A 25,954-nucleotide genomic window follows, 5' to 3' on the forward strand; every position below is an offset into this window, starting at 1 on the left:
AGCCCAGGATTCATTTGGGGTGGAGGGCGGCCGGCTGCACATGGAGGCTGAGTGCCCGGGCCACCTGCTTTTATGTGCCTGGGGCCTGGGGGCTCAGTGCGGCTTTTAAGGAGCTGGTCAGTTACTTTCCGCTGGTGGCAACGGAGTCCGTGGGCAGCCCCCTGGAGCCTCCACCTCCTGGTCAGCCTGGGATAAAAGAGTCTGATTAGTTTCCAGGAATTAAAGTAAATTGAGGACTGGCTTGGGGAGAAGCACTCTTCAAAAGCCACAAAAGCTCCGACAGCTCTGCAGTGTCCAGCTCCCTGAAGCCCAGGAGCAAGGGTCCAGACAGCCCCAAATCCTATAGACACACCTCAGCACCCCCACTCAGGGTGTGACCACACAGTAAGGTGTGGGAATGGGTCTTTACTGAATCATAAAATCAATAGAAAATTAGAGTTGAAGGGAGGTCATCTCTCTAGTTCAACCTTCTGCTCAAAGCAGGACCATCCCCCAGCTATATCAGTCCAGCCAAAGCTTTGTCTACCCGGGTCTTAAAAACCTCCAAAGATAAAGATTCCCCCAGCCAAGGCGTTGTCTACCCGGGTCTTAAAAACCTCCAAAGATAAAGGTTCCCCCAGCCAAGGCGTTGTCTACCCGGGTCTTAAAAACCTCCAGGGATAAAGATTCCCCCAGCCAAGGCGTTGTCTACCCGGGTCTTAAAAACCTCCAGGGATAAAGATTCCCCCAGCCAAGGCGTTGTCTACCCGGGTCTTAAAAACCTCCGAAGATAAAGGTTCCCCCAGCCAAGGCGTTGTCTACCCGGGTCTTAAAAACCTCCAAAGATAAAGGTTCCCCCAGCCAAGGCGTTGTCTACCCGGGTCTTAAAAACCTCCAGGGATAAAGATTCCCCCAGCCAAGGCGTTGTCTACCCGGGTCTTAAAAACCTCCAGGGATAAAGATTCCCCCAGCCAAGGCATTGTCTACCCGGGTCTTAAAAACCTCCGAAGATAAAGGTTCCCCCAGCCAAGGCGTTGTCTACCCGGGTCTTAAAAACCTCCAGGGATAAAGATTCCCCCAGCCAAGGCATTGTCTACCCGGGTCTTAAAAACCTCCAAAGATAAAGGTTCCCGTTGTCTACCCGGGTCTTAAAAACCTCCAAGGATGGAGATTCCACCACCTTTCTGGGTAGCCCGTTCCAGTGCTTTACTAACCTCCTCATCAGAAAGTTCTTCCTAATACCTATTCTAAATGTTTCACTTAAGACTGAACCGAATCTTAGGGAGAAGGGGGAGCAGAAAATTGCAGTTGGGCTAGGTATCCACTACCATGCCTTAGTGGTGGTTCAACAGCACTGCAGTGCCTAAAAAGTGATGGTTTTGGTAGCTGGAACTGTTAGCAGTGTGCGTGCGGAGACCTCTGACATGGGACAGTTGTGAACTGGTTTCCAGTCGGTGACATTCTTGGAACAGGTCAAGCACCCTTAGGATATTCTGCACCCTTAGGATAGTTTGCTGGAGCTTCGGGAAGTCTAGTGTGTCAGAATATGATTGTTTTAGTAAGGTTCTACAAAGTGACTTGTTTTATTACCTGAAATTTAGGGAGAAGTCCAAGGATGACTTCCTCAAACAGTCTGAATAGCCAAAACTGAGGTGCATCTTAGAGGTTTGTCCCTAATGCCTCTTTTCCAGTTGAGAGGTATTTTCAAAGAGTCTTGCAGCCTTTAACTGGGCAAGTACCATTGGTTTTAGTTAGAAAGGTCTGCACTTTCTGACCTTTTCTAGGAAAACAGAACTTGCTTTGTTTATTTCTGCTGACTGGGTGAGAGGAGGGAATGGGAGCACAAAATAGATCCAATGATTGCATCTTGTCAAGTGCAAGCTTATTGCCACACTGATCTGCCAGTGCTCCTCAGTTATCACCTGCTGCACCCCTTTATCCCATGCTTCTCTTTTTTCTTCCCATTCCCTGGTCCCTGGGTGTACCTCAGTGACATGAAACATCCCCACCAATCTCAGAGAGAAGCTTTATACAGGTGCTCCCTGCTCTCTCTTGTGTTTTTGGTTGTTAACAAGTGACTCCATAAAGACGAAGCTGTTTTCACTTCCTTAAGAGCGTACCTCCTGTTTTCTTTTAAATTGAAGCGATAGCCTATTATCACGAGTAATGACGAATGTGAAAGTTGGGGGAGTTAAGACTTCTTATGAGCCAGACCTTATCTGATTCATCACTCTAATAAACTGTAAATGCTTTAAAGAGCACAGCTTTTAATAGATTACTAAGTAAGATTAGTGCATTTGTCCTCTTTTCTTCACTGACTGCACTTACACTGTAACGATGGATCAAGGTTCTGCTTTTTAAAAGTAATTCCCGGGGCCCAATCTTGAGATCTTCTTTTAGCTCCAGTGGATCTTCTTTGTTCAACCCACTTCCAGGACTGGGTCCCCGGTGATTTGGAAGGAAAGTCTGAAAATGATGTTATAGTACAGGGATGGGCAATGTTTTTGGGCAGTGCCAAAAACATCTGCAAGCTCAAATAATGCCGGGGTAGATGATGGGGGAGTCATGAGGGGCCTGATAATAGTTGTGGTAGTGCAGCGCTGGCCCTTTCCCCACCATCTGGCCTGCCAGGCAGAATGCCTTTGTGTGCCACACTCTGGCACCTGTGCCGGGGGATGTTCCATTATAGCAATTGCCCACCCCGTTATAGTTGTTGAATTCCCCATAAATGCCTGCCATCCTAGCTTACATCAAGAGCTGTGTCCTCAGATGATGTACTTCTGCTGATATAATTAGTTTATCCCAGCTGAAGATCTCAAATTTACACTCCAAAGTGCAAGTATGCGTGCAGGTATATATAAGCAGGCTAGCATTCTGTGTATTGCTCATCCTAGCTGTGGTTGATGTTGGTATAGGATGCTCCAGTAGAAGTTTGGACATAGAGATGGATTAAAGTTGTCCATTGACATATTTTTTAACCTTACCTCCAGTGGTTGCCTTGCCAGTGGAGAGCCAACGTTTGCTGGGGTTGCCATGCAACAGGATCTGAGATACTAAAGACCAGGAAAGTTTCCTAATGCCTACCCTTGTATTAATCATTTTTTCTGCATGTTTTGTATATATTGCTAATTTTTTCTGAGTAAGTAGGCGTATGCCTGCAAAACAGAGATGAGAAGCTACCTTAATGACCGTGCTCCAATGAACATGCAAGATAGAGATCGACAAACAAGCAGAAAGAGAGCATGTAGCTTTTCATTCACTTGCAGCTGCTAGCATCTAGTACAGAAGCTTTGGCCAGACATAAAAGAGAGGGATGTCACGAGGTAGCAGGCTGCGGGGTGGTTATGTAAGGTCATTCATTGGTATGAAGACTAACAGGTGCACTATAGTTCTTGTTATGGGTTCCTCCCATAACGATCGCAGCCTTGGAGGAATTCAGTAACCTTCTTTGTCTGCAAGGCTTATGCTTCAGTACATCTGTGGTTTGAGCGTTGGGCGAAGGTTACTGATTGACTGTACAGCTCAGATGGAAGACAGTGCATGACTTATTGGGTCCTGCTGTTGAGTGTTGAGGTTTGCATACTAGCACTCAGAAGGGGAGCAACAGAGATCCAGTAGATAGTACAGGCAGCCATTAACGAAGATACTAGGAAGTGGTTAAAAAAAAAATCCTACCTTACTCTAGATTATAGGGCCTTGGTGTTTTATTTTCACTGATGTCTGGTGTAATCTACTTTCTCTTGAGACGCAGGTAGAATTTCTGAGATAATTTACATTTGAAAAATTGTAGTGGGCTGACAGATGAGAAACAATGGCCTATTTTTGCATTTGTTATTATATTCAGTATCCTGATGTACCACAAAAAAAATTAGTTCATGCATTTATTATTGGATTTCATCTGCATGATGATGTTTTGAGTCAAAAGTATCTCATTATGCTGATGGATTCATTTTTCCCTCGCTTTTATTTTATATATTTATTTTATTTTATTTTTTTGCTTTCTCTTTTTTTTCCAAAACAGGAAGAGAAAATCCATTCAGGACAAACTCTTCTTCATGTAAGTGTTATTTATGCTGATTTACAAAGTTACAGAAGGATTAAAAAATTATTAGGATGTTCAAATACTAAACACTTACCATCTGTTCATAGAAACCAAGTAAAGAGCATATAAAAAACAACTGTGATTGCACAATAATACTCTACTGTTATTTACATCTATCTAAGCAGTTCTGTTGTGCACATCAATGCAGTATCCATTACAAAGTACTTTGCAGACATTGAGGGGTTCATTTGCACAACATGCCTGTGAAGCAGGTATGTATTATCATTTCACTTAACAGATGAGGGGAAGCATAGTAATTAAGCGATCTGCCCCAGGCCAAAGATGAGTCAGTGTCAAAGCACACTCTAAAACTCAGGCTCCCTAGTTTCCAGTCCAATGCTTAAGAATAAGCTTCTCTTTCTTGGATTCTTCTACAGAATCCAAGGTCTGTCTGTAAAGTTGTTTGTGTATGTTTGTGTGTGTGTGGCCTCAAATAGCAAAGAGATATTTCAGGCCTTTTCTCCCTATGATGATACCTACTAAAATATGTAAGAGTAAATCCCACCAACCATTGGTGAATATTGTTGCAAATGTTTTGTGAAAACATTTGCCTCCAGACTAAATGCTCAGTCTCAGAGAGGCCAATGAGCCTTATGTAGTACTCTGCGTAGACCAAGTAAAGCTGCATGTCATGGAGTTCTGCAGTTCTGCACATCGCCTAGTGACTTGTTTTGCTTGCAGATTTTTGATTTTAAAACTCTTGGTAATAAAGTAAGCTCTGCTCAGTATCTCTTCCTCGGAAGTAAATGCCTCGATTAAAAATATTACTGCCTTAACAAGGAAAATGACTGCATTGTTCACAATGCAAGGCCCGCTTTGCCTAACTTGGAAGCATGCACTGTTGTCAAGCCGCATGGCAAACCCACGAGCATTGACATCAAGCCAATTACTCATGCATCAACATTTTTCTGAAAATAACAACATATCTCTGAATTACAACGTTACATTATCCTTGCTAGCAACTGCTGGTTAATATATAGCAAAATGCTGTGTGGTAACAAATGGTTTTTGCTATTGTTGGGCTGAAATGTTAGTTCAGCTTTTAGATAAAGAGCAGCTTGCGCATTGAGCCCTTGTAGATCATCATTTCTATGGCTAGTACAGTAGTTGTGTAGACAACTGTGTTCTGCTGTTCATTTTTCCTATGCTACCCTTCATTTTCCATTTTCCATTAGAGGTGGGTTCAGGTATATTCAGCGATGAGGGCCTCTTTGAACCCAGCAGAATATAAGTGCATGGGTTTAGATTATCTCTGTCATTAATCCAAAATTTATGGATTTTATTTTATTCCAGTTGTTTTTCTGTCAGAAATGTCATAATAATTTTATTTTGTGTCTTTGAATTCATTATTGGTTGGTGTTACGGAAATCAGTAGGGCTACCAGTTAGTGATGGGTTGTTGTTTTTTCCAATGGAAAAGATGATATATAAAACTTACTTACAGCAGTTAAAAAGAGTTGCCCCTCCCCATACAGATACGCTAAAAACTTAGACTAGAGTAGAGCTCGTACCTTTCAGGTGGTACATTGCCACTTTTAAAAGACAACAGCGACAGAAAAATTGAAGGTGTCATCTTGTTAGCCCATTTCTCATCATCACAGGCCTCCCTACTGTACAAATTCAGACCTCTTGAAAAGAGGACAAAGAACACGCATCTCCCCAGATTTTTAAAGAGGAAGCACCGTGGTAAGAAAAAATGCCTTTAAATAAAGAGGATTCAAAGAGGGGAGGAGGAAAAAATACATGATGGTGTGATGACCTTGAGTTGCAGCCTAGAATCTGGAGCCCATTGGAATGCAGATTTAAAGCTCTCTTTCTTAATTTTGACGCCATAAATGGATAATTGAAAGCTCCATAACTGCAATGTTTACTTTAAAATGGATCAGGAATATAAATTTATGGCCGGTGGGCCATATATTCATTACAGCCTTCCACCACCTGCCATAGGCAAGCTGCCGAAGGCAAGCTTTAAGCAACAGAGCCTCTTTCCTGGTTCTGTGTGTGAAGTATTCTCTCTCAGATTTGACGTCTACATCTCTGCCTGTCTGTAATTGCTATATGTGTGCCTCGGTGCATTGGCTCCCTTTGGCTTCTTCAACAGTATGAATTTCCAAAAGAGAGAGAAACTCCAGGGATGTGAATAGAAAGACTATTGTCAAGTGCCGGGATGGTGAGACTTGCGGATAGAAACCTCTCCCAGGCATTGTGAACTTTCAGAATGGTGTAAATTCCCATGGATATGAATTCTCAGATCGGGATTAATCCCCATGGATTGTGAATGATCAAAATGAGACTCTTCGGTAAAGTTAAACTTTCAGAACTTAAGACCCCCCCCTCAGAATGTGAACTTTCCAAAGGATATAAAAAGCTCAGGGATTTTGAACCTCAAGTGGTTCATCCCTCAAATATAAGTACATTCTCAGAAGTTCCTTCATCAGAATGGGTCTCCAGACACAGGAAATATATGAAGGGTCACGTGGCAGGAAGTGGCCATTTTGAAAAAGGACTCTTTGTGACAATAACCAGGCATTTGTATTATAATGATAAGAAAGGGACCATCTTATTCTTGTCACTTTGCGACAAATACTACCACGATTCATTACTTTCCATCAGTGCATCATCCTATGGAGGAATCACCACTGCCTATCCACATTGAGGAGGGGACAGAAGTCCCGATTGGTGAGTGCAGTTGGGACGGGTATATGTAAGGGGGGGGTTATGATGGTATATGGATGTATATGACTCACTTTTGTGTGTACCCATTTGTCACTGAATATTCTAGGAAGTATTACCAATGCTTTTTTAAAAATAATAATAATAATAATAAAGATCTAGTGTATTCTAGTGTTTATGTTACATGGCCAGTATTGGTTCTTGACTGATCCACAGAGAAGATGCTGCAGGCACAGTGGTTTAGTAAGCTTCCATCATACATTGTCCAAGTAGTATCTCTTAACACAGACCTGGAACAGCCACCAATAAGTGTTAAAAATAAGGATAGTTAAACTCTATGCCCTTTCAGCGTTTGGCCTCAGTACTGAGCCTCCCAGAACTGTGCCAACTGGAGCTGCCATTTTCTGTGATGTAGACACTGCCCCATCAGGAACCCAACAAACTCATTTTGCATTAGTCGCTGAGCAGCCAGCAGTGTCACAACTTTGTCATTATTATTCTCAGTTGGATTTCAGTTGAGGCCGAATGCTGTATATCCCAAACCCATGAGCTACCATGTTATGGACGTTTTTGGGATGACTAAAGAAAGGATGTGAAACGACCACTTGAGTTGTCTAAAATGACCTCTGTGGGTTTTAGAGGGCTATGTCAACATCCTTTCCCCTAGCCTCTTATTTAACTTATTTTTCAATGTCTTTGGCCACTGTGCCTAGGCTACCTCCTTTAGGAGTATGGCATTGTCTACATGCAGTGCTTTTAAAAACCTTTTCTTATTTTCCAATCTCAATTTTTCCATCCTTAATTTCAAGCCAGTTGCCCCCTGTCCTGCCATCTTTGAGGTGGAATAATAATTTTGCTTCACATGTATTAACTTCAAGGTATTTATAGTGGGATTATAGCCTATAGAGTCTTCTCATTTCCAGATGACATTAATTTAGTTCCCTTCAACACTCCTTGGATCATTTTTACTTCCCTTACTTGCATTTCCTGTAATTTTTCTATATTCATCATAATTCATGGAGACCAGAACAGCACATGATTCTCACTACAGTTGGCCTAGCATGGCATTGTGCTTTAGATTTCTATGAGCCCCTTATACACAGATCCAAAAACAATACTGGCTTTTGTTCCCCCACTCCCATTTCTCTCAGCAGCATCACACTGAGAATCTGTATTTCATGCCTGCAAACACGCCTAGGTCTTTCTCAGATTCACTGCTTTGCAGCTAGACACCCCCCCCCCATTTGTCTATGCTATTTATTTCCTCTCCCTAGAGGTAGAACTTTGCGCTTATTGGTAGCAAACCTCATCTTGTTGCATGCAGCCTTCCCATTTCACTAGGGCGTGATTTAAGATAGCCTGTCTTTGCACTTAACTTTAATGCACTCAGATTTATCCTATCTTTCATAATGCAGTCATTACTGGTTTACTATCCATAGTTCAAAGGACTGAGATACTTAACATTTTATATTTAGATACACCTACAATGCATTTCCTCTGCTTCTTATTTCAAACCCTATTCCTGGCCCCGTCGTTCTTGTCTACATACCTACCCTTAATTTGCTTTGTTAGTTAAAAATATACAAACTGGTAGGTTTAGCATTCTTCTTTTCTTCATGTTGTATTTTTTTTCCTGTATAATTACTATATTGTTGCTATACGCCTTACACCTACATGGTAAGTGGTAGCTCTTCATATGGCGGAGGTAATCATTCCTCAGTTCTATTGAGGGTCTACTCAGTGGAACAACTGAATGATGACAACCCACTCTGATAGAGCCATTTAATCTGAGCATTTCATATATATTTGGTATTTTCATCACATCTCTTCCGTTGCCCTGAGGAAGTATGGACTGCTGGGATGGTGGCATCTGAGCCAAGACTGAAATTTAAAAAGTTTGACACATGACACAAACCAGCCAAACAAAAAAAAACTGTGAGTGCAAGATTTTCATATGATGTTTGCTCAGTGCTGTCATGCGGTGCATTTCCTGGATGGTGCACTGAGTTGCAGTAGTAGCTATGAAACTTTCTGCTGGATCTGGACCTGGACCTGGATCGTGCCAGAACAGAGGTGATCATAAAACATTTTAATATTTGTCTGTATTGTCAACATAACAGCCTGTAGTAAGGAGGAAACAGCGGGAGTGTGAGGAGGATGGGGTGGGGGGGGGACAACAAACATCAATGATATCTGCAGAGTTGTAAAATTGAATATTTGAATACCCAAAGAATTGGATCTGGGGTTTTTGACTCATAACTTATTGTGCAGTGGTGTTACACCTACATCTGAGTCCAGATACTAATCCCACCCTTCTTTCAAAGGTGCTGGAATGATTCAGATTGAGGCTTGCATGTGAGAAAAATAACTTAGTGATTGATCGTATACACATGTATATATGCACATATATACACACTGTAGTCATGTGGTTGATAAAACAATTGATTGCAGTAGTCAGTTATTTTTAAAGTCATTTTGAGAATAATGTTATTTGCTAGTCTGGAATCTTATTTAAATTACACTTTAAAATTACACTGTTTATTGTGTCCCAAACCTGAGTGATGATGCCAAGTCACTTCGCAAGTCACATAATTTGATGCAAAGGAAATGCGAAAGTAATCAGTTGGTTCCTTTTTTCAGAAGCAAAATTTAACAAACTGGTTATTTAAAGTCAATAAAAAGGAACATAAATCTACAACAGTTACAAATAATGCAGCATAATGATACAGAAGTACAGTGGGAGCCAACGTCTTTGGTAGGCATACCAGAAATTAGCCCTGCACCTTTCTGGAGTGCCAGTCAGATCCCCTCTCACTGCCTGATCTGTTGCTCTGTTTTCTGCACCCTAACCTGTGCTCCCTGTCTGATTTTCCACTGTGCTTCATGCTTCCAACCCTGAGCTCCCTGCCCAATCTGCTGCTCTGCTTTCTGCTCCCTGCCTTCTCTGCCATTCTTCTTCCTGTCCCCTTCCTGATCTACTGTATTCCACACACAAAGGCTACCCATCCCTCGTGGTGGCATACGTGCCATGGCCACTTCAGCAGTAATAGCACATTATCAGGACCAAAACTCTGTGTCCTCAGTGGCATGCTATATAGGGCCTCTGAGTTGAGGAAAGGGAGGTTATTAATACAGAGTGTTTTCATCTTGATGAGAGATGTTGGCATTTTTGCATAGCTGAATTAAAAACTTTTGATCAAGAAAATGTCTGGTTCTACTCTTTCTTGATAAGCTTTTGAACTCTTTTTTTTTAATACATTCAAGGGAAAGGCAGCTGAGCTAAGTGTGAACAATCATGTTAAATCAAGGAACTAGATGGAAAGGTAGTAACTAAGAAAAATCAAAGGGAGGTGGTTTTACATAGCAGTACAACAGAAAGTATAGACTAATGGTAAAAGGAGCACATCCTGGCAGCCTTCGTGCAAGCGTACACACCAGCTGACTTCTGTTCTTGCCACGCTTAATCAGTTTAGTAAGCTCGGGGTAAAACAACAGAATTGGTTGTTATTTGTTCTTATTTATAATAAGGCCATGCCCAAATACCTGAGTCTGCATTTGGGGGTCTGTTATGCTAGACAAGCAAATAACAGCCACAGAAGATGGCACAGTCTCCTGAAGTGAGATTGCAATAATTAACTGCCATGATTGCAGTAAGGTTATTGGAGCTGTGCAGGGCTGGGGAACATCACTGGGGCCATCACTCTCCCATGCACTTGAAGAGCCATAGGGCTGTAGGAGAAGGTGTTTAGTTATAGTTCCACACTACATTTATGATGTTAATGCTCTAGAAGTTGTCAGAATTCCCTCCCAGAGAAACTCAAATTGAGCACGCAGCTCCCTGTTCGTGTTCACCTGTGAATCTTGATTTCGGTGGCACTGCTATCGTTTTACCTTTGTGTGAGGGAGATGAGTCAGGTCCTTGGTTTCCATTATAAACACAGGGCCCATCTTATAACCCGGACTTATGGATTACTTCTCCCATTGGTCCACATTCAGATTTCAGTGGCACAATTATAGAGCTGAAGTTACTGCTGTTTTTAGTGGACTCATTCCAAATATTAACTTCTGTCATTTAGGCCCTTCTTACATGGGATAGAAATACTTTTTTAGGTTTTTTTCTGTTTACTTACCTTAAAACGATTGAAGCTTCTGCCCAGACACAAAGTAACACGCTTCAGTTGTGTTAGCTGGTCCTGGTAGAGCTGAAGGCTCAGTTGACCTTCCTTGATTTAATGAAGCACCTTTCCCTCCCACCCAGGTACACAAGATTTTAAAGCAGAATTTTGCCCTAAACACATACATTTGTACCTGTTCTGTCTGACTATGCCAACAGGCATCTCTAGGCTCTTGTTAGCATTCGTTTGTCCCAGAGCTGTCTACCAGTGCTTATCAGGCAGAGCGGGTGTAGAGATATGTCATCTTCCCTCCCAAGTCTGTGCCCTGTATTTCTACACCAGGTTGTTTGGCTTCTGAAGGTAAGAGCACAACTTTTGTCACAAATTCTGAAGGATTAGCTCCTCCATGGTAATGCTGGCACACTGAGGGCTTGATCTTGCCATGTAGTAAAAGCCTTTTGCTAGAGGTGCACTGATTATATCAGCTGCCTATCAGATAGGCACCAATAAAACAGGAAATGACATTATTGGCTACTGGCTATTTTTGGCTGTTGAAACTGATAATATTTATTGATAATTATGCCTTCTGGCCAAGGCACTGGACATCTGGGTTCCCTGTCCCCTACAGGACCACAGCCCCCAGATGCCTGGGTTCCCTTGGGAAATGGTGAGCAGCATTCTAGCCTGCAAGGGGTCCTGCTTGGGGCTGCCCAGAGTGAGACTCGGGGGGCACCATGTGCATGTGCACAGCTGCACGCATGCACATGGCCAGGAGCACAGCCAGGCAGCATGGAGAGCAGCTCCCTGCAGGTAAGTCTATGGAGGAGAAGGGGCATGGGGGTTGCAGATTGAGGCCCCCCCATAGTGAGGGAGGGAGTGGGGTAGGGGCTGGGGGTGGTGCCCACCCAAGACAATTCAGGGGACCCGGGGCCAATGCAGGGTGTGGGACAAGAGCCAGAGGTGGCTCATCCAGAGGGCGTGGTGGGGCAGTTCCCAGCCACAGTGCACATCCCCCGGGGAGGCATAGGAGAGGCATGTGCCCCATAGATTTGTGCATGGGGCAGATGCAGTCTGCTTTCTGAGTTTTGGGGCTCTCTGCTCTACTGCCTTTTCCTTGGGAGCCCTGCACCAGCCGCCCACCCCCCACCCATCTGGCAGCAGTGGGGGCAGCCAGTTGTGCCCCCTGCTGCCAGGCGGGCAGGGGGCATTTGACTGGTGTGGGGCTCCTGGGGCAAAGGAAGCAGAGTGGAGAGCCCCAAGCCCATAGCGGGCAGCCCGCATCTACCTGCTCCCCACTCAGCTCTTCTTTGCTTAAAGCACCCCTGCATTTTAAAATGGTGGAAACAGCGCTTGTACCAAAGCTCATTTGATGAACTTTAGTTCAGGCGCCCCTGCTGCTAGGACTGATGCATGTAACTGCTGGAGTGTGCCAAAAAAAAGGTTTATTTATGTCAGTTAAATTGGTTATCTGACTGGCATCAGTTGATATGGTTGGTTAATAATTGGCTATTGGTATCAGCCAAGAAAATATTTATCCGTGCACCCCTACCTTTTGTAATGCACCCTTGTGCCTGCTAAAGAAAATACTCTTGGCACCAGGCAAGATTGGGCTTGGTAGGCCTGCAGGCATCACTTACAAGTTAGTTATATGTTTTGACAACCCAGAAGTTGCCTTGAGAGATTTCCACACAATGCAATATGTCCTGGGCATTTACAATGTTTCTCTGCCGCTAGAAACAGATCTTCATACACATGATTATTTTCTGATTATCTATCTGGGAAATTAATTGAAAACTTAAAAAAAAAATCTCCAAATAATGGAACCATCCAAAATGGTTCTTTAAAACTATCCAAAATTGTGTAGTGAGTTATATACCTGAACTAGCAATGTATGTCAAGTTAGTGTGGAAAGGGGGGCATAGGGCACGTTACGATCAGCAGTAATGATCATGTAGCATGCTTTGTTATGTTCAGTAGTTTTGGGTTTTTTTTTTAAAGGAACATGTTCCTTTGTTTTGACAGTTAAGTGAATATAATCTGATATGGCACCACCAATGGCAGTTGCTTGTTTTATATTAATCTCGGAGTCCAGTCATTTGCTACATACCAGTTTAACTCCCTCTATAAATTTTGCTTTCCAATTCTTTGTTTGAAATGTATGGAATTTCTGAGCATCAAGATTAGTTTTTCTTACAGTTTTAATTTCTCTTGGTTTTAACCTTCATCCCTCCTTTCCCCAACACCATTCCTCTGATGTTTTAAGAACTGATTCTCCATCCAGTTTTCTACCAATACATATATACTCCAGATGAGATCCCCATCTCATTTACCGCTCAGTAGTAATATCTCTGAGGGCAGCTGTTATACTAATGTAAGATACTTCCTGTTCATAATCTAACTTGTCAGCTCCTTGGGGAAGACCCCTCAGATGAAATTTTGGACCCAATGAAATCAGTAGGAGTTTTGGCTACTGAGGCCACCAATGCCAGAATTTCCATTCAGGTTTCCCTAAATCTCAGTGAAATGCCATGTGAAAAAGCACACAAGTTGTTAATAATTGAGCCATTTCAAACAGAAATACTTCCCTCCCCATTGATTCTAAATCCCCATTTCATATTAGTTAATACTTGAATAGTTTTTAAGAGAGTCACAGGACACTTGACTTTTACTTGCACACTGACTTCCTCGGCCTTTGCAGCTACGCAATGCTTTCCAGGGCAGGGCGTAGGGGCCACCAGAGGTAGTTAATACTGCACAGAACAACTGCTTCTCAGCTCGTCTCCAGTTCAGCAGTCCTACACTAGACAACCTTGTCTATGCAGAAAATCTTTAAGCTTCAAGATGCAGCATGTCACAGGCCAGCCAAGTTGCACCCTAACAGAAAACTGTCTTCATTAGAGTGGCTTTATTTTAATCTGTCCCAAAAGGGATGAAAACTGTTTTCCGTGTTATTCCAGATAGTTTCAAAGGCGTTCAAAGGTAGTTTCACCCCGAAGTAACCTGTAAAAAAAACTTCAATTACAAACAAAACAGGAAGAAGTTGCTTGCTCTTCCCAGCCAAACCTACCCAAAAAATTTGATTCCTTACAGGTCTCTCCTTTATCTGTAAGAAGGGTATGGTTTATATATATGCTCTTTATCTCCCGTCATGCCTTGTCAGAAGCAAAGCTTTCGGATAGGGCTGCCAGAGTAGTCTTCCCCAGATTTTAAAGAACTTGTCCTTTGTGTTTGAAGGAAGGTCCCTAAACCTAGGGTCAGTGGGATGGTCTTTTGGCCATGGACCTTGTACGGTTTCTATGCAGTCACTACTTTCCCCTCAGTGATAGCATCCCCCTTCCCTGTCATACAGAGGTGATGCCTCCCTCTCTCACATAGGAAGATGTGCAAGGTGAATGTGGAAAAGCCTGTTGCTCCCCTGTTTCTGTGAAGTTCAGGATCTCTTCTGCCCCATTTAGTCCCACTTTGCCACTCACTACAGTGCATGGTGAAGGGAGCATTGGTTACCTCAACTACAAATTATAAATGGAGCTAAATATATGGAACAGACGCATGCAAAGGAGGAACAGAAAGTCCTGTAGCTGAACTTGAATCACTTCTAATGTTCTGTCTGCATCAGGCCATCAGAAGATCACCTAGTCCTTGTACATATACCACCATTTTTTTAAACTATAATTTTTACATTTAGCCTGTTAGAAATTATCTTGCATGCTACCATTCGCTTTACATGTACCATATTTCTATGACAATCTCAGCTCAGTTTCACATACACATTTTATATTATGGGACTGCAAGTATTTCCCACCTGTGCATCCCTTTACCCCAAGTCAGTAAAACAACAAAAGCAGCCCAGGATGAAAACAGTATTTGGGTGTTCAGTTCAGGCTTAGTGTAACCCCCCGCCCCAATTTAGGTAAGATTGCACTAGGACTGAATCTGTTCCCAGCTGTTCTGTTTTATGAACTGTATCTTGGTAAAGTGAAAACAGTGGTTGATGGGGACAGGTGAAATTTAGAGAGCTGGGTTAGGACTATAAAAGCAGTATAATAGCTAAAACTATCAGCTGATGTCTGTCAGAAATTATTGAAAAGATAAAAGTTGAGGGAAAATGCTTGTGTTGCTCATGTTTTGTCTAGTTGTACCTGGACACACATTCACCTACAAAAACCAACAGAAGAACCACCAACATGTGCAATAGCTGAGTAGCACCAGTGTGAACAGACTACTGCCGTTCTCCACATCTCAGCCATTTCTGTCCTCCTCACTATTGCAGGCTCCCTCCAAAGTCAATGAAGCCAAGGTGAACTTCAGCGGGGCCTTTGTCTGAGTACAAAGCATAGGATCAGGCTCTTTGTTTGCACATGCGGCATGCGTTCCACTTCACAGTGTGGCATGCTGAAGTGGTTTATCTATTCAGGGTCCCTGGAGAAGTGAAATATTTGTTTTGTGCACTATCTGATTTTCATATCTCTTCACACAAAAAACAACCGTTCAACTTTTGAGAGCTGATGGGAAAGCTTATGTGGCTAAGCAGAACTGAAGATATACTTATGGTTTAAAAATTAACTGAAATCATGTGATATTTAAGAGACCTGGATGGCTCCTGGGATTAGTAATGCGATACGGAGCCTTTCACCTCCAACTTGGGTTTAAATCAGGTCAGTTTTGATCAAAAGTAACATCTGGTAGATAGCTGTTCAGCAGCCAGTATGAGATGTGTTAATGATGTCCCCTTAAAGCTGACCTTCTTGAAGGGAGACTCGGCAGAAAATGCAAGGAGCATTGAGCCAGGAAGACTGAAGCATGCTTGTCCTACTGGAAGCAATCTCTTCTGTATTATGGTGGATGCACAGTGATGGTGGCAGAGAAATGCAGGGGAAGCTGATGCTGAACAAGGCTATTCTTTACCCATTCAGTGCTTAAACAAAGGATTTCAGGAACCAGGCTGTCAAGCCAGCACCTTTCACCAGCTGCATGCAAACAGCAAGAGAGAGAGAACATGATATTATCTCACGGCTTTGTTAAAAGCTGAGCAAATTACACAGAGTGTCGCCATCTCTGCTGGCTTATTTAGCTAATTTATCACTTCTCCTTTTGGCATATCCTCTGTAGAAACTCCCTGGTCTCTATTTTACTTTGCATGTCAGAACGACTGTGAGAATTCATTTCCTGTGTGAAACTTGAGAAATGTATCCAGTTTCTGTCCATTTTTTTTTCTTGAAGCAAATAAAACATGAACAAACATTAACAAAAATCCAAAATCTAAAACACTTAGAAAATCCTTTTTTGTTCAAGGCCTGTGTCCAAAACTTTTCTTATAAAGCAGCCTGGAAACATCAGAGAGACAGGAATCAATTCTTATCGCACCAGCACCGACAGGCATGTGTCATTTTAGAAGTCTATGACCAATTCCTCGCCCTCCTACTTTTCTGGCTCACAGTTCCCTGAACAAGCATGGCTGACAAAAAAGAAAAATCCACATTCAATACCAACATTGCTGTTGGTCATTAGGTTAAAGGACCATAGACTCCACCTGCAGTGCTGTGTTTTCAGTGCCGCAGGGCTCCAGCACGTCCCACCACTAACACAGCTTGGGGCATTCCTACAGCAGCAGTTTCCCGACTGTATGTCAGCAATGCCTTTATCAGTGCAACCTGGGAAAGTCTGGGTGTGCAGATGCTGTGTTGACGGGATTCCCCACCAGGGTCAAAGAAGAATGGCCTATCAGCCGATTGTGCTGGAGCATGATTTTTTAACCTGGACTTCGGGATGTCTTCCTTCACAGAGAGGTTCACAGTTAGCCCCGTTGGTCTGAGGTCAGGCAGAAGGCAGGGCAGATTTGCACTTTCTAGATTTGCCACAGAGGCAAGACCTTCAAGGGAACTAGCTTAGCCAGGTACACAGACAGATTTAAAGGGACCAGCTTCCATATCCGAGGCTCCATGTTAGAAACTGGTTACAGTCTGATGTTTATGTTGCAGTACACAACACTTAAATTATGTCCCCTGTATAACACTGAAAGGGGATGGATAGATAACGTAGAAACCTGGTGACATCTGACTACCCTAAGGTATCCTAACCTTGTTTGAAGATACAAAGTCCGCGTGACATCCCTTTGGTTAAAAAGCTAGGCAAATTTGCAGTGTAGATGGATCCAATGATTTTGTGTATGTGATGCTGAAGCACCTTAATAGCTGCTCTTCTGCTTATTAAAATGTGTATTTATAAGAACTGCTGAATGCTCCTGATCTTTCCTTTTTCATCTTGCATATGGCCACTAGCATCAAATGTCATTGATGTGCAGCAAGAGCAGCCAAAAGATATGAATAGAGTTTAGTGACTGAATGTGTATTTTCCCCCAAACCATTTATTCTGATGCATTTCTTTCATTTGCTTGTTTAGAAGATACTATAAGAAACCTTTTTGACTAAGCTATGAATAAAGAACGTGCATAAATGTAGAACTAAATTTAAGATGTACTGCAAAAGTATTGATGGGCAGAATGACTTATTCCTAAGAAAAATAAAATCAGCTTTAAAAATAATGAATTTGTGCCACTCGTTGTACATCTGCTTTACTAAATGCTTAGCTGATTGTTTAATTCTGCACTCTGAAGCACCACACAGTTTGTAATTCTGGCCCTGCGGTAAATTTTGGCATTTAATGGTAGCACATATTCTATAAGCTATGTGGTTGCAGTACATAGATTCTTAATCATGTACAAAAAATTAAATAGTCACAGCCTAAAACACGGTGAATACTCAGGTTCAGAACCCCTTCCTGTTTTAAGAGGTTATATGGGTGCAGGGTCAATTAACTTTTCTACTTCATCTATGGAAAAAAACATTGCTGGTGGTTTATCAGAGGTTGTAGACATAGCTACTGCTCACTAATGGACTGTAATTTAATTGTACAATAAACCCTTGGAAGTGAAAAAAAGAGCACAAAGAATTCACTGGGTTTAGTAGGAAGCTGGATAATTACAGAGTGCAAACAAATGAGTCAGAGGAGGAACAGAAATAATTTTAAGACACAAGGTTCAAAGAGCCTCACCATTTTGCTATACAAATGACACCCCCCCCCCATACATCTCATGGACCCAGGCAAGGACCCTTTCTCAAAAAGATCAGTACCTACAGAGTTATGCATTGCAGATTAATGTCTTGCATCACAATGGGTGATCCAGTACAGTTGGAGGAGAGTAGCAGGGAAAGCAGGAGGAGGCTGCTGCTCCCCTCAAGCTTTTGATAATCTTTAGGTTTTAGCTAGCACACTTGGGGGGCATCAAATTAGCTGAGCAGCTGGCTTGATACGAACAAAAGCAACCTTTCAGCTGGATGTTCCCTTCCACATTTACCACTAGCACCTTAGGGTTCTTCTTACCTCTGTTCTTCCACAAACACGTACCACCCTTGCTTTGCTGCCTTCCTTTACCTGGAGCCTTGTGTGGAAGCAGCTCAGGGAATCAGCAAGGACAGTGGTGGAACAAGCCCAGCAGCAGGAGAAAACAATGGCTGAGATTTAGGTATAGGAGCATAGCAAATTAGGCCTGGAAGGCACCTCCTGAAGTCATCTAGGCCATCCTCCTGCTCAAGGCAGGGTCATCCCTGACTAAGCCATCCCCGTCAAGTGTCTGTCTAACTTGGTCTTGAAAATTTCCAAGGTTGGAGACTCTGGCTTTCCACAATTGTGGCTTTGTAAGGCAAAGTAACAGCGGTCATCCCCCACCAGGCAGGGAAAGTCTGTGCCCTGCATGTGTGTGCGCCAGTGGGAAGATTTTCCTAGCTCTTGGCTGGGGCTGGAGAGTGAGGTGGGCTAAGCAGTGACTGGTGTGCTGGAACAATACTGCATGCAGGAGACATCCATTACCCTTCCCCAAGGCTTGTACGAATGGCTATGGTGCAACTAAACAGGCCTCTTGGGCTGCACACTCCCTCCTCCTTCCTGGACAATAGTTTTCACAGAAAGCATGACCTTTTGCCTTAGTCCCAGGACTTGGACTTGGATGCTGCTCCCATTAAAATGAACATATTTTGGTGGTGATTTCAATGGGACTTAAATAGGTCTCCCCACATGGGAATCCTTACTGAGCTTTGGTGGTATATCCCTTTGGTGGTATATCAAGACACCTCCCTTCCTTTCCCCAAGTCTTTATCAAAGGATAACCTTTGACTGCAAAGCATTCGGCTTTTTAGGCTTTCTGTTTAATAACAATGCTGCATTAAAATACAATCCATTTTATTCTCTTTTGCAGTATGGAGAGACTTCAAGTTTCTTTCCACACCCTTATCCTCCCATTATAAAAGCCAAACATTTCCCATGTGCAAAGGGTTTTGTTTTTTTTTTAATTTTCTGCTATTCAGCTAATCATAGAGGTTTTAGTTGTGACTGCTTTATTCCTTCAAATAATAGGCACAATGGAACAAGAACATTACGTGATTGCTGTGTTCCTCAACAGCTCTGCGCTGAGACACAGTACCTATTTACAGCCTTTGAAGAATATGAACATACATAAGAAGGGCATCTGGAAAAATAGATGTTTTTTATCCAGTACACAATTGATTGAAGAGAAATAACATCAAGCCTTGGGCTTCTCTTTTGTACTTTATCTCAGTTAAATAAAGGGATATCTGTTGCTCCCAGTGCTTTCTGTAGCAATCCTTCAAGGTGTCAGGCATAGAAGGAAGAGAAAAAGACAGCATATAATACTGAAAATGGTACAAAAGTTGTGAAAGGAGGGTTCACAGAAAAACAAAAGGTGGGGGGATTAAAAGAAGAAAAATTAGGAAAAGAATTGATTGATCGATAATAGAAAGATGGATATTTATTCAGAAAGAAAGGAAATGAAGGGGGAAGATCAAAAGAATCTATAAAACATTAAAAAGGAAAGTAAGGAAGAAGAGATGAATGAGTGCTTAATAATAAGTTTTAATAATATCAAGAGAGACTGTAAGTTAATGAAAAGGTTATTACTTTGGAAAGACATCAGATATAAGTTAAGGACAGTAAATGAAGTCAGGTATACAGTGGACATTTGCATGCGCCTTTAACTCAGAGAAAGAAATGGATCAGGATTATTTTTTCCCACAGATTGGAAAGATCTGTAAGGAAGACAGAACTTTTATCAATGCATTAAATGTTTTACTGCTGTAGTGACTAGGCCAACAACTCTGCTCCATGAAGGAAGGATATCTGTCAAGACTAAGAGTTAAAAGTTTTAGTTTGGAGTGATCCTGGGAAATGAACCAAATGTAATCAGGATTTATCTGACCCTGCTGCTGTTAAAATCAATAGATGCTTTTCCGTTGCACTAAATCAGAGCAAGAACTGACTCTTGGAGAGGAATCACAATACTGTCCATTTTGATTAGAAAGACACGAGGGGGAAAGAGGCACAAGGACAGCTGCTCTCTAGGAAAGGACAGTTTTGAGAGAATAGGAAATTTCACTGGAAATCCTGTTGGTTTCTAAGATGAATAGAGAACAAACAGCAGACAAAGACAAGAAATGGCAACTGTTACACTTGGCCAGGGCACCACGTCTGCATAGGAGCATAAAACGAATTATAATGGAATAAACAGAAGGCTTTCAAAAGGTAACAGACTGTGACAAAGAGGAGCACTGAGATACCTGGAGGCCATAAATGCAGGGAAGTTCATAGGAGAAGAACCTGTAGAATAAAATTAACCACAAAATGTGACCTGCAGAGACGAGTCCAGTCAGCAGGAAAACGAGTGGTGCAGAGTGGTCTTTCTTCAGGCAAAATTCCCATGGAAATCCATGAGAATCTTGAGTCTTGGGTAACTCAACTTTTTTTTTGGACTTAACAGAAGAGTAGGAGAGTATCAAGCAGCTGAGGCAATTTCAGGGTCAGTTCATGTTCAAACATGAAGCTCTCGGGGTCCAAAGCTAGTCCCTATTCAGTTTGTATCCAGTCCTATAATGGATATAACATAAGCTGACTTAGTGCACATACCTTTAGAACAGGGGTTGGCAAAATGCAGCCTGTGGGGCCCCTAAAAATTAAGAAACTTAATATTTATCTGCCCCTGGCTGCCTGTTGTGTGGCCCTTGATGGCTTGCCAAAACTCGGTAAGTGGCCCTCCGCCCAAAATAATTGCCCACCCCACTTTAGAACGAGGTTTCTGCTCTGGGAAGGGAAGGATTAGCCAGTGTGCCGATTGCAAGGTACCATCGTTTCAAAATAGCCATAATCTAGCCACCACTTACATTTCTGCAGATATAATACCCTACATATTATAAAGAGAGGTTTTGCTTACTATGGGTTTTTAGAGTATGTTTTAGTCTTTTTAAAGATCAGTTCCTAACTTTTTAAAGGGATATCTGAGGGAGAGACTTAACATTCAGGAGATCAAGGGGCTTCTGATTGAACTTTTTAGTCTTTAAAGGCACACATAATTATGTGTGGGCTTTAGTATGTACTGTACATGTATGTACGTACTATGGTATGTACACAGCAGCCTATTAGGACAACAAACCTTGACTGGCATATATGCATCAGGCTATTTGCACATACTGGTTTTGAAGATTTGGCTCTTAAAGGTCACTGGACCAGGGATGAATATGACCTTATGGCGCTTACTGAAAACGATATTGTACTGGTCTCCTTTGTCTGGGAGACCAAGAGTTGTGGAACGGGTCATTATTTTTATTAAGAGCAGAAATTAAGTGACTGTCGATGTGTATGGACACCTTTAAACTGTCTGGCATTAGCTATGTGAGTGCTTTGTCAGTGGCCAGTATTTTTTGGCATTCTCCAAGTGTAAAGAGGTACCAGCAGTGGGAGAGCAGCAACTGAGTTTGAGTTAATGGCACAGCAAGAGATTCTGAGGTTGCCATTTTGTGCACCTGATTGAGAGAGAGGATTTGGGAGTCCGGCAGTTCATGGTTCTTCTTGTAGTTCAGAGCTGTGTTGCAGAGGTGAAGCACTCACATTGGGAGCATTACAGACCAATTATTCCCGGAGCCTGAGGGAAGGATGCAAATTGTCACATATTGCTGCTTTGCTATATACTTCTACACCACACCAGGATTAATCCAGATTAATTATGTAGTCTTCAGTTAAATTAATTTGGATTCACACCTATGGGCATGCCTACACATCACCGTACAGTGATGTCGTGATGCACTACATCACTGTGTGGTACGTTACAGTGATGTAGCAATCACATGTCTACACAATTGCCAACTACATCACTGTAGCAGCACACTCCAGTGTAGTGGCAAAAATTAACTATGCGCTGTGTGCACGGCATAGTAACCATCCGTGCTGCACTTCCAAGAAGTGCTAACCATCCGTACTGCACTTCCAAGAAGTACTAACCATCCATACTGCACTTCCAAGAAGAAGTAGTAAAGCACGGCGCCATAGCAGTGTTGCCGTATGGCGACATATAGACATGCCCTATGTGTACCAGAGCAGAATTTGACCCAGCCAAAATGAGATTCTTTCCTTCCTCCCCCATCCCCAACTAAGTTTCTAGCAATTTTGCTGTATGTGGTGAACACCCAGTCTGAAAATAGAAGGTTTGGCTGCTACTCATTGTTTATCCATCTTCATTTCAGCAGAGCAAGCCAGAGCTCCCTGGAACTATCCCAGGCTTCCTGGGGGGGGCTGCCCTTGAAGGCAGACATGTGTCTCCTGGAAAGCAGATTTGTGTCTCCTAGGAGGCAGATGTGTGCCTCTGAACTGGATCACTCATTTTGGACTCCATGATTTTAGGAGTATTTTCTTACAGGCTTTTCCCTCTGGGGGAATTAGCAGGGGCAGTATCCGAGATCTGACTCCCTCTAAGTGATACTATAAAAATAACCTATTATTCTCTTTTTCTGACCTGGGCGGCGACAAAGTATTGTTTTAGTGTCTCCATCAGACCATGAGATTGTTATCCCTCCAGAGTCCTTTTAACCTCACCCAGTGGGACATAACTGAAGGAAACGAAACTTTGACCTATTAATGATAAAGACAATGCCTTTCACTAAACAAACTCGGTTCTCTTGGCTTTTTCCTTCCAAAAAGAATTGCTTCCACACCCACCCTTACAGCCTTTGTACGCTTTTTCTGTACTTGGAAGTGGATGATTGGCCTACAGTGCTTGTTGGTAGCTAAGGGATAAAGTCCCACATTCCTTCAGCGTGACATGGGCTAGGATGACAGTTCCAAGCAAGTACTTAGTGTTGGTTTCTAGGGCGCTGACATGTAGTATATTCCTTCTAGCCATAACCTTCATGGGTAATAAAGACTTTCTCTATAAGAGATTCCAAGTAAACACAAAGCACTAAAATAAGGAACATAATCGAAGATCTAGAACTGCATACTATATAAATCTCAAGCATTTTGTACCGCAACACTGTGAAGCTGGCAAAATGCTGATAATCCTGATGATCCAAGCCCTGAGCTCTTTCTTCGGCAAAGCTCCCATTGGTGGACTAAAAACTGAGCATTGGCCTAGAGAGTTGTCCTTCCTAGAGAGCCGAAAGGTTAAGATGCATCATCATGGTCTAAGCTGAAGACCTAAAACTCAAGACCAAAATTTTCAAAAATATCCACTAGTTATGGATATCTAGACAAATTCGTGTCTGTTAGAAAATGCAGTCCCATTCAGTTACAAAACTTGAATAGGAAAAGACCGCATTTAGGACTTATGCTGTCGATCTGTATTTCCCTACTGGCTTTGTCATCTTTTTGGATTATAATTCTAAACATCTAATAAAATGCAATCTGTTCTAAGCATTGGGTGGTCACCTATCCGATAGGCTGCATTTACAACAAGCAGTGTACTGAATAGACTTGCACGGTTTCAGTGGGATTAAGTTGTGCTTTCACTGATGTAAATCAGAAGCCCTGGAGATTAGATTAGCTATTCAAACTAGTTAAAAAAAAAAAAAGAAAAAAAAAGATAAGAACTTTGCATAGGACCATATAGCTAGAACTAGATGGGATTTAGGTGCCTAAATCCCACCTAAGTTTCAGCTTTGATATCTGAGTTGAAGATTGAGAGTCTGGTAGCCTGTCTCTAAAAGTGGCTAGCATGGCATGCTTCAAAGGACGGTAGGAAAACACTCAAGCTGGACTACTCCTAGCCACCACCATCTTGTTAGTCTTTTTATCCTTCCCTGCACTCCCTCTACTGTTCATTTTTGTGGATTGCAGGTACTCATCTCAGTGCTTTCTCAGCGGCCTGAGCTGTATGCCTACTTTTCTCCTAATGTGGGAGAACGTCACGCTGAATGCCAAATGGAAAGTTGACTGTTCTTTCTTTGATCCTAAACTAGTAAGAAGTTGTTGATGTAGATGGCTGTCTAACAAGAAAGAACATTTGCCTTTTACGGGTCTAAGCCAGTGGGGCTAACACGTCTGTCATGGTTTGTCCCTGATTTGTCTGGCTTAGACGTAGTTATAGGGAAAAGGTTTTTATCTGTAGAAGTACCCTGATGCATATCTGCCTCAGAATCTTGCTCAGATTAAAACTTCCTGCAGCAAATGTCAAACCAGGTTTCAGATCACTGCCACAAGCTAAATCGGTTTACAGATCAGAAAGCAGCAAGTACTGGACTTGCAGCTATCAGCTGGGATGATCTGAAGCACAGCTTTTATGACTGTGCACACATAATGTGCAAGCAGGCAGTGGTTGTGACCAAGAATAAATTTGCTGGTTTGCATGGGTCTGATGAAAAATTTATATGCTTTCAGCATCATGCCACTCTGTCAAATGACAGTCCAGATTGGTTTGAAGTAAGTTAAGTTATATCAAGAAGGAACTTGCCTCAATGTCTGACTCTGGGTTTACTATAACAATACATATCATAAATTGTTGCATTAAAAACTCCTGGTTCTTGTATATAAAAGAATGTAACGCCTTGTTATGTTTAATGTCTTGTGCATTAAAATGAACTGGGCCACTATGGTTTAATTTACTCTTGGTTTTGCATCAGGTGAATTATGCTATCGGATAAGAAGTTAATGGAAATCTGAAGGTTTATTTATTTGCTTTTCTTGATTCCAGGTAAAAGTGGTTTAGTAGCAAAAATAGAATAAACTGAGAAAGTTCCTTGAGATACTACGGTCTGATCTGGAAAAATTATTTTCTAGTCTGGCTTCTGCAGAGTTCTTAGTTTCTCAAAGCTGGAGAGAGACAGATGCTTAGCTGTGTTAGTGAGAAGTCAGGCAGAAGACAGGACAGGGTAGCTGGTACCTTAGGGACTATCAGATGCATCTGATGAAGTAGGCTGTCGCCTATGAAAGCTCATGCCTCTTTGAATCAGTTAATCTCCTAGATACTGTGTAGTACTTTAACTACAGCCACAGTATTGTACGGTGTAAGCTGTGGGAAAGACTAGGGAACTGGGAGAGAAAGAATTGGAAGTTACCTCAATGATTATTGGACATCTCAGCAGAAGACATCATTGCCCTATATATATAATTCTTTTGGACCCAGTTGAAATTGCTCTTTGAAAAGCATGAAAGGGAATTGGACATGGATGTATCACCGAGTGAGCAGAAACAACCTGATGCTCCCTGACCATTGTAGCAGGCATAATCCCTTAATACAGGGTTGGGCAAAATACGGTCCATGGACTGGATACAACCTGCCACTTGATTGTATCTGCCCCATGGCTGCCCCCATGGTACTCTGCGTGGGACCAAGTCCTGCCTGCTCCGGGCCAAGGCAGCCTGAGCCACGCTCCCACCCACATCCGTCCCACACCTACCAGTGGCCCCAGCCTTGGTCCCAGCCAGCATGCAGCTTCCCGGCAGATCTGTTTCCACTGCTGCTGCAGCCATCGGGATACCGCTCAGCTCCCCCTGCCTCCAGTGGCCCCTCCTCCTCTTCCCCCTGCTGTGCTGCTCCAGGCAGCAGGTAGCATGGGGAGGTGGCAGCTGCCTTGGGGATGCCTGCCCAGACAGCTGGGGAGGAAGCTACAGGCAGGCAGTTCTGTGCCAGCTTGCAGGACTCCAGATCCATCTCTTGGCTGACTTCTACCCACTTGGCCAACCTGTGTGGTGAGCAGCTACCTGCAGGTGGCCAAGCTGGAGCCCTGTGCACTGGGGCTGCAGCTTCTTCCCCC

The 25,954-nt window shown here is 42.6% G+C and overlaps 1 protein-coding gene across 5 annotated transcripts in view; it reads left to right on the forward strand.

Moving 5' to 3' along the window:
- Nucleotides 1-25,954, forward strand: part of SLC6A6 (solute carrier family 6 member 6) — a 70,913-nt gene that overhangs the window by 2,339 nt on the left and 42,620 nt on the right. The window contains exons 2-3 of one of the 5 annotated variants that reach the window (XM_090021905.1): nucleotides 4,001-4,036; nucleotides 6,694-6,759. The exons of 1 other annotated variant lie outside the window; for it this stretch is intronic. In XM_090021905.1, the coding sequence (XP_089878031.1) occupies nucleotides 6,705-6,759 (55 nt within the window). In that variant the 5' untranslated portion in view covers nucleotides 4,001-4,036; nucleotides 6,694-6,704. Of the gene's footprint in view, nucleotides 1-4,000; nucleotides 4,037-4,063; nucleotides 6,760-25,954 lie in introns of those variants that run through there. 3 more of the 5 variants (XM_090021904.1, XM_090021906.1, XM_090021903.1) reach the window with 3 other exon arrangements.

Source organism: Crocodylus siamensis, chromosome 11 (genome assembly GCF_052110815.1).
Source record: "Crocodylus siamensis isolate JL-2025a chromosome 11, ASM5211081v1, whole genome shotgun sequence".
In the NCBI taxonomy this organism is placed as follows: domain Eukaryota; kingdom Metazoa; phylum Chordata; order Crocodylia; family Crocodylidae; genus Crocodylus; species Crocodylus siamensis.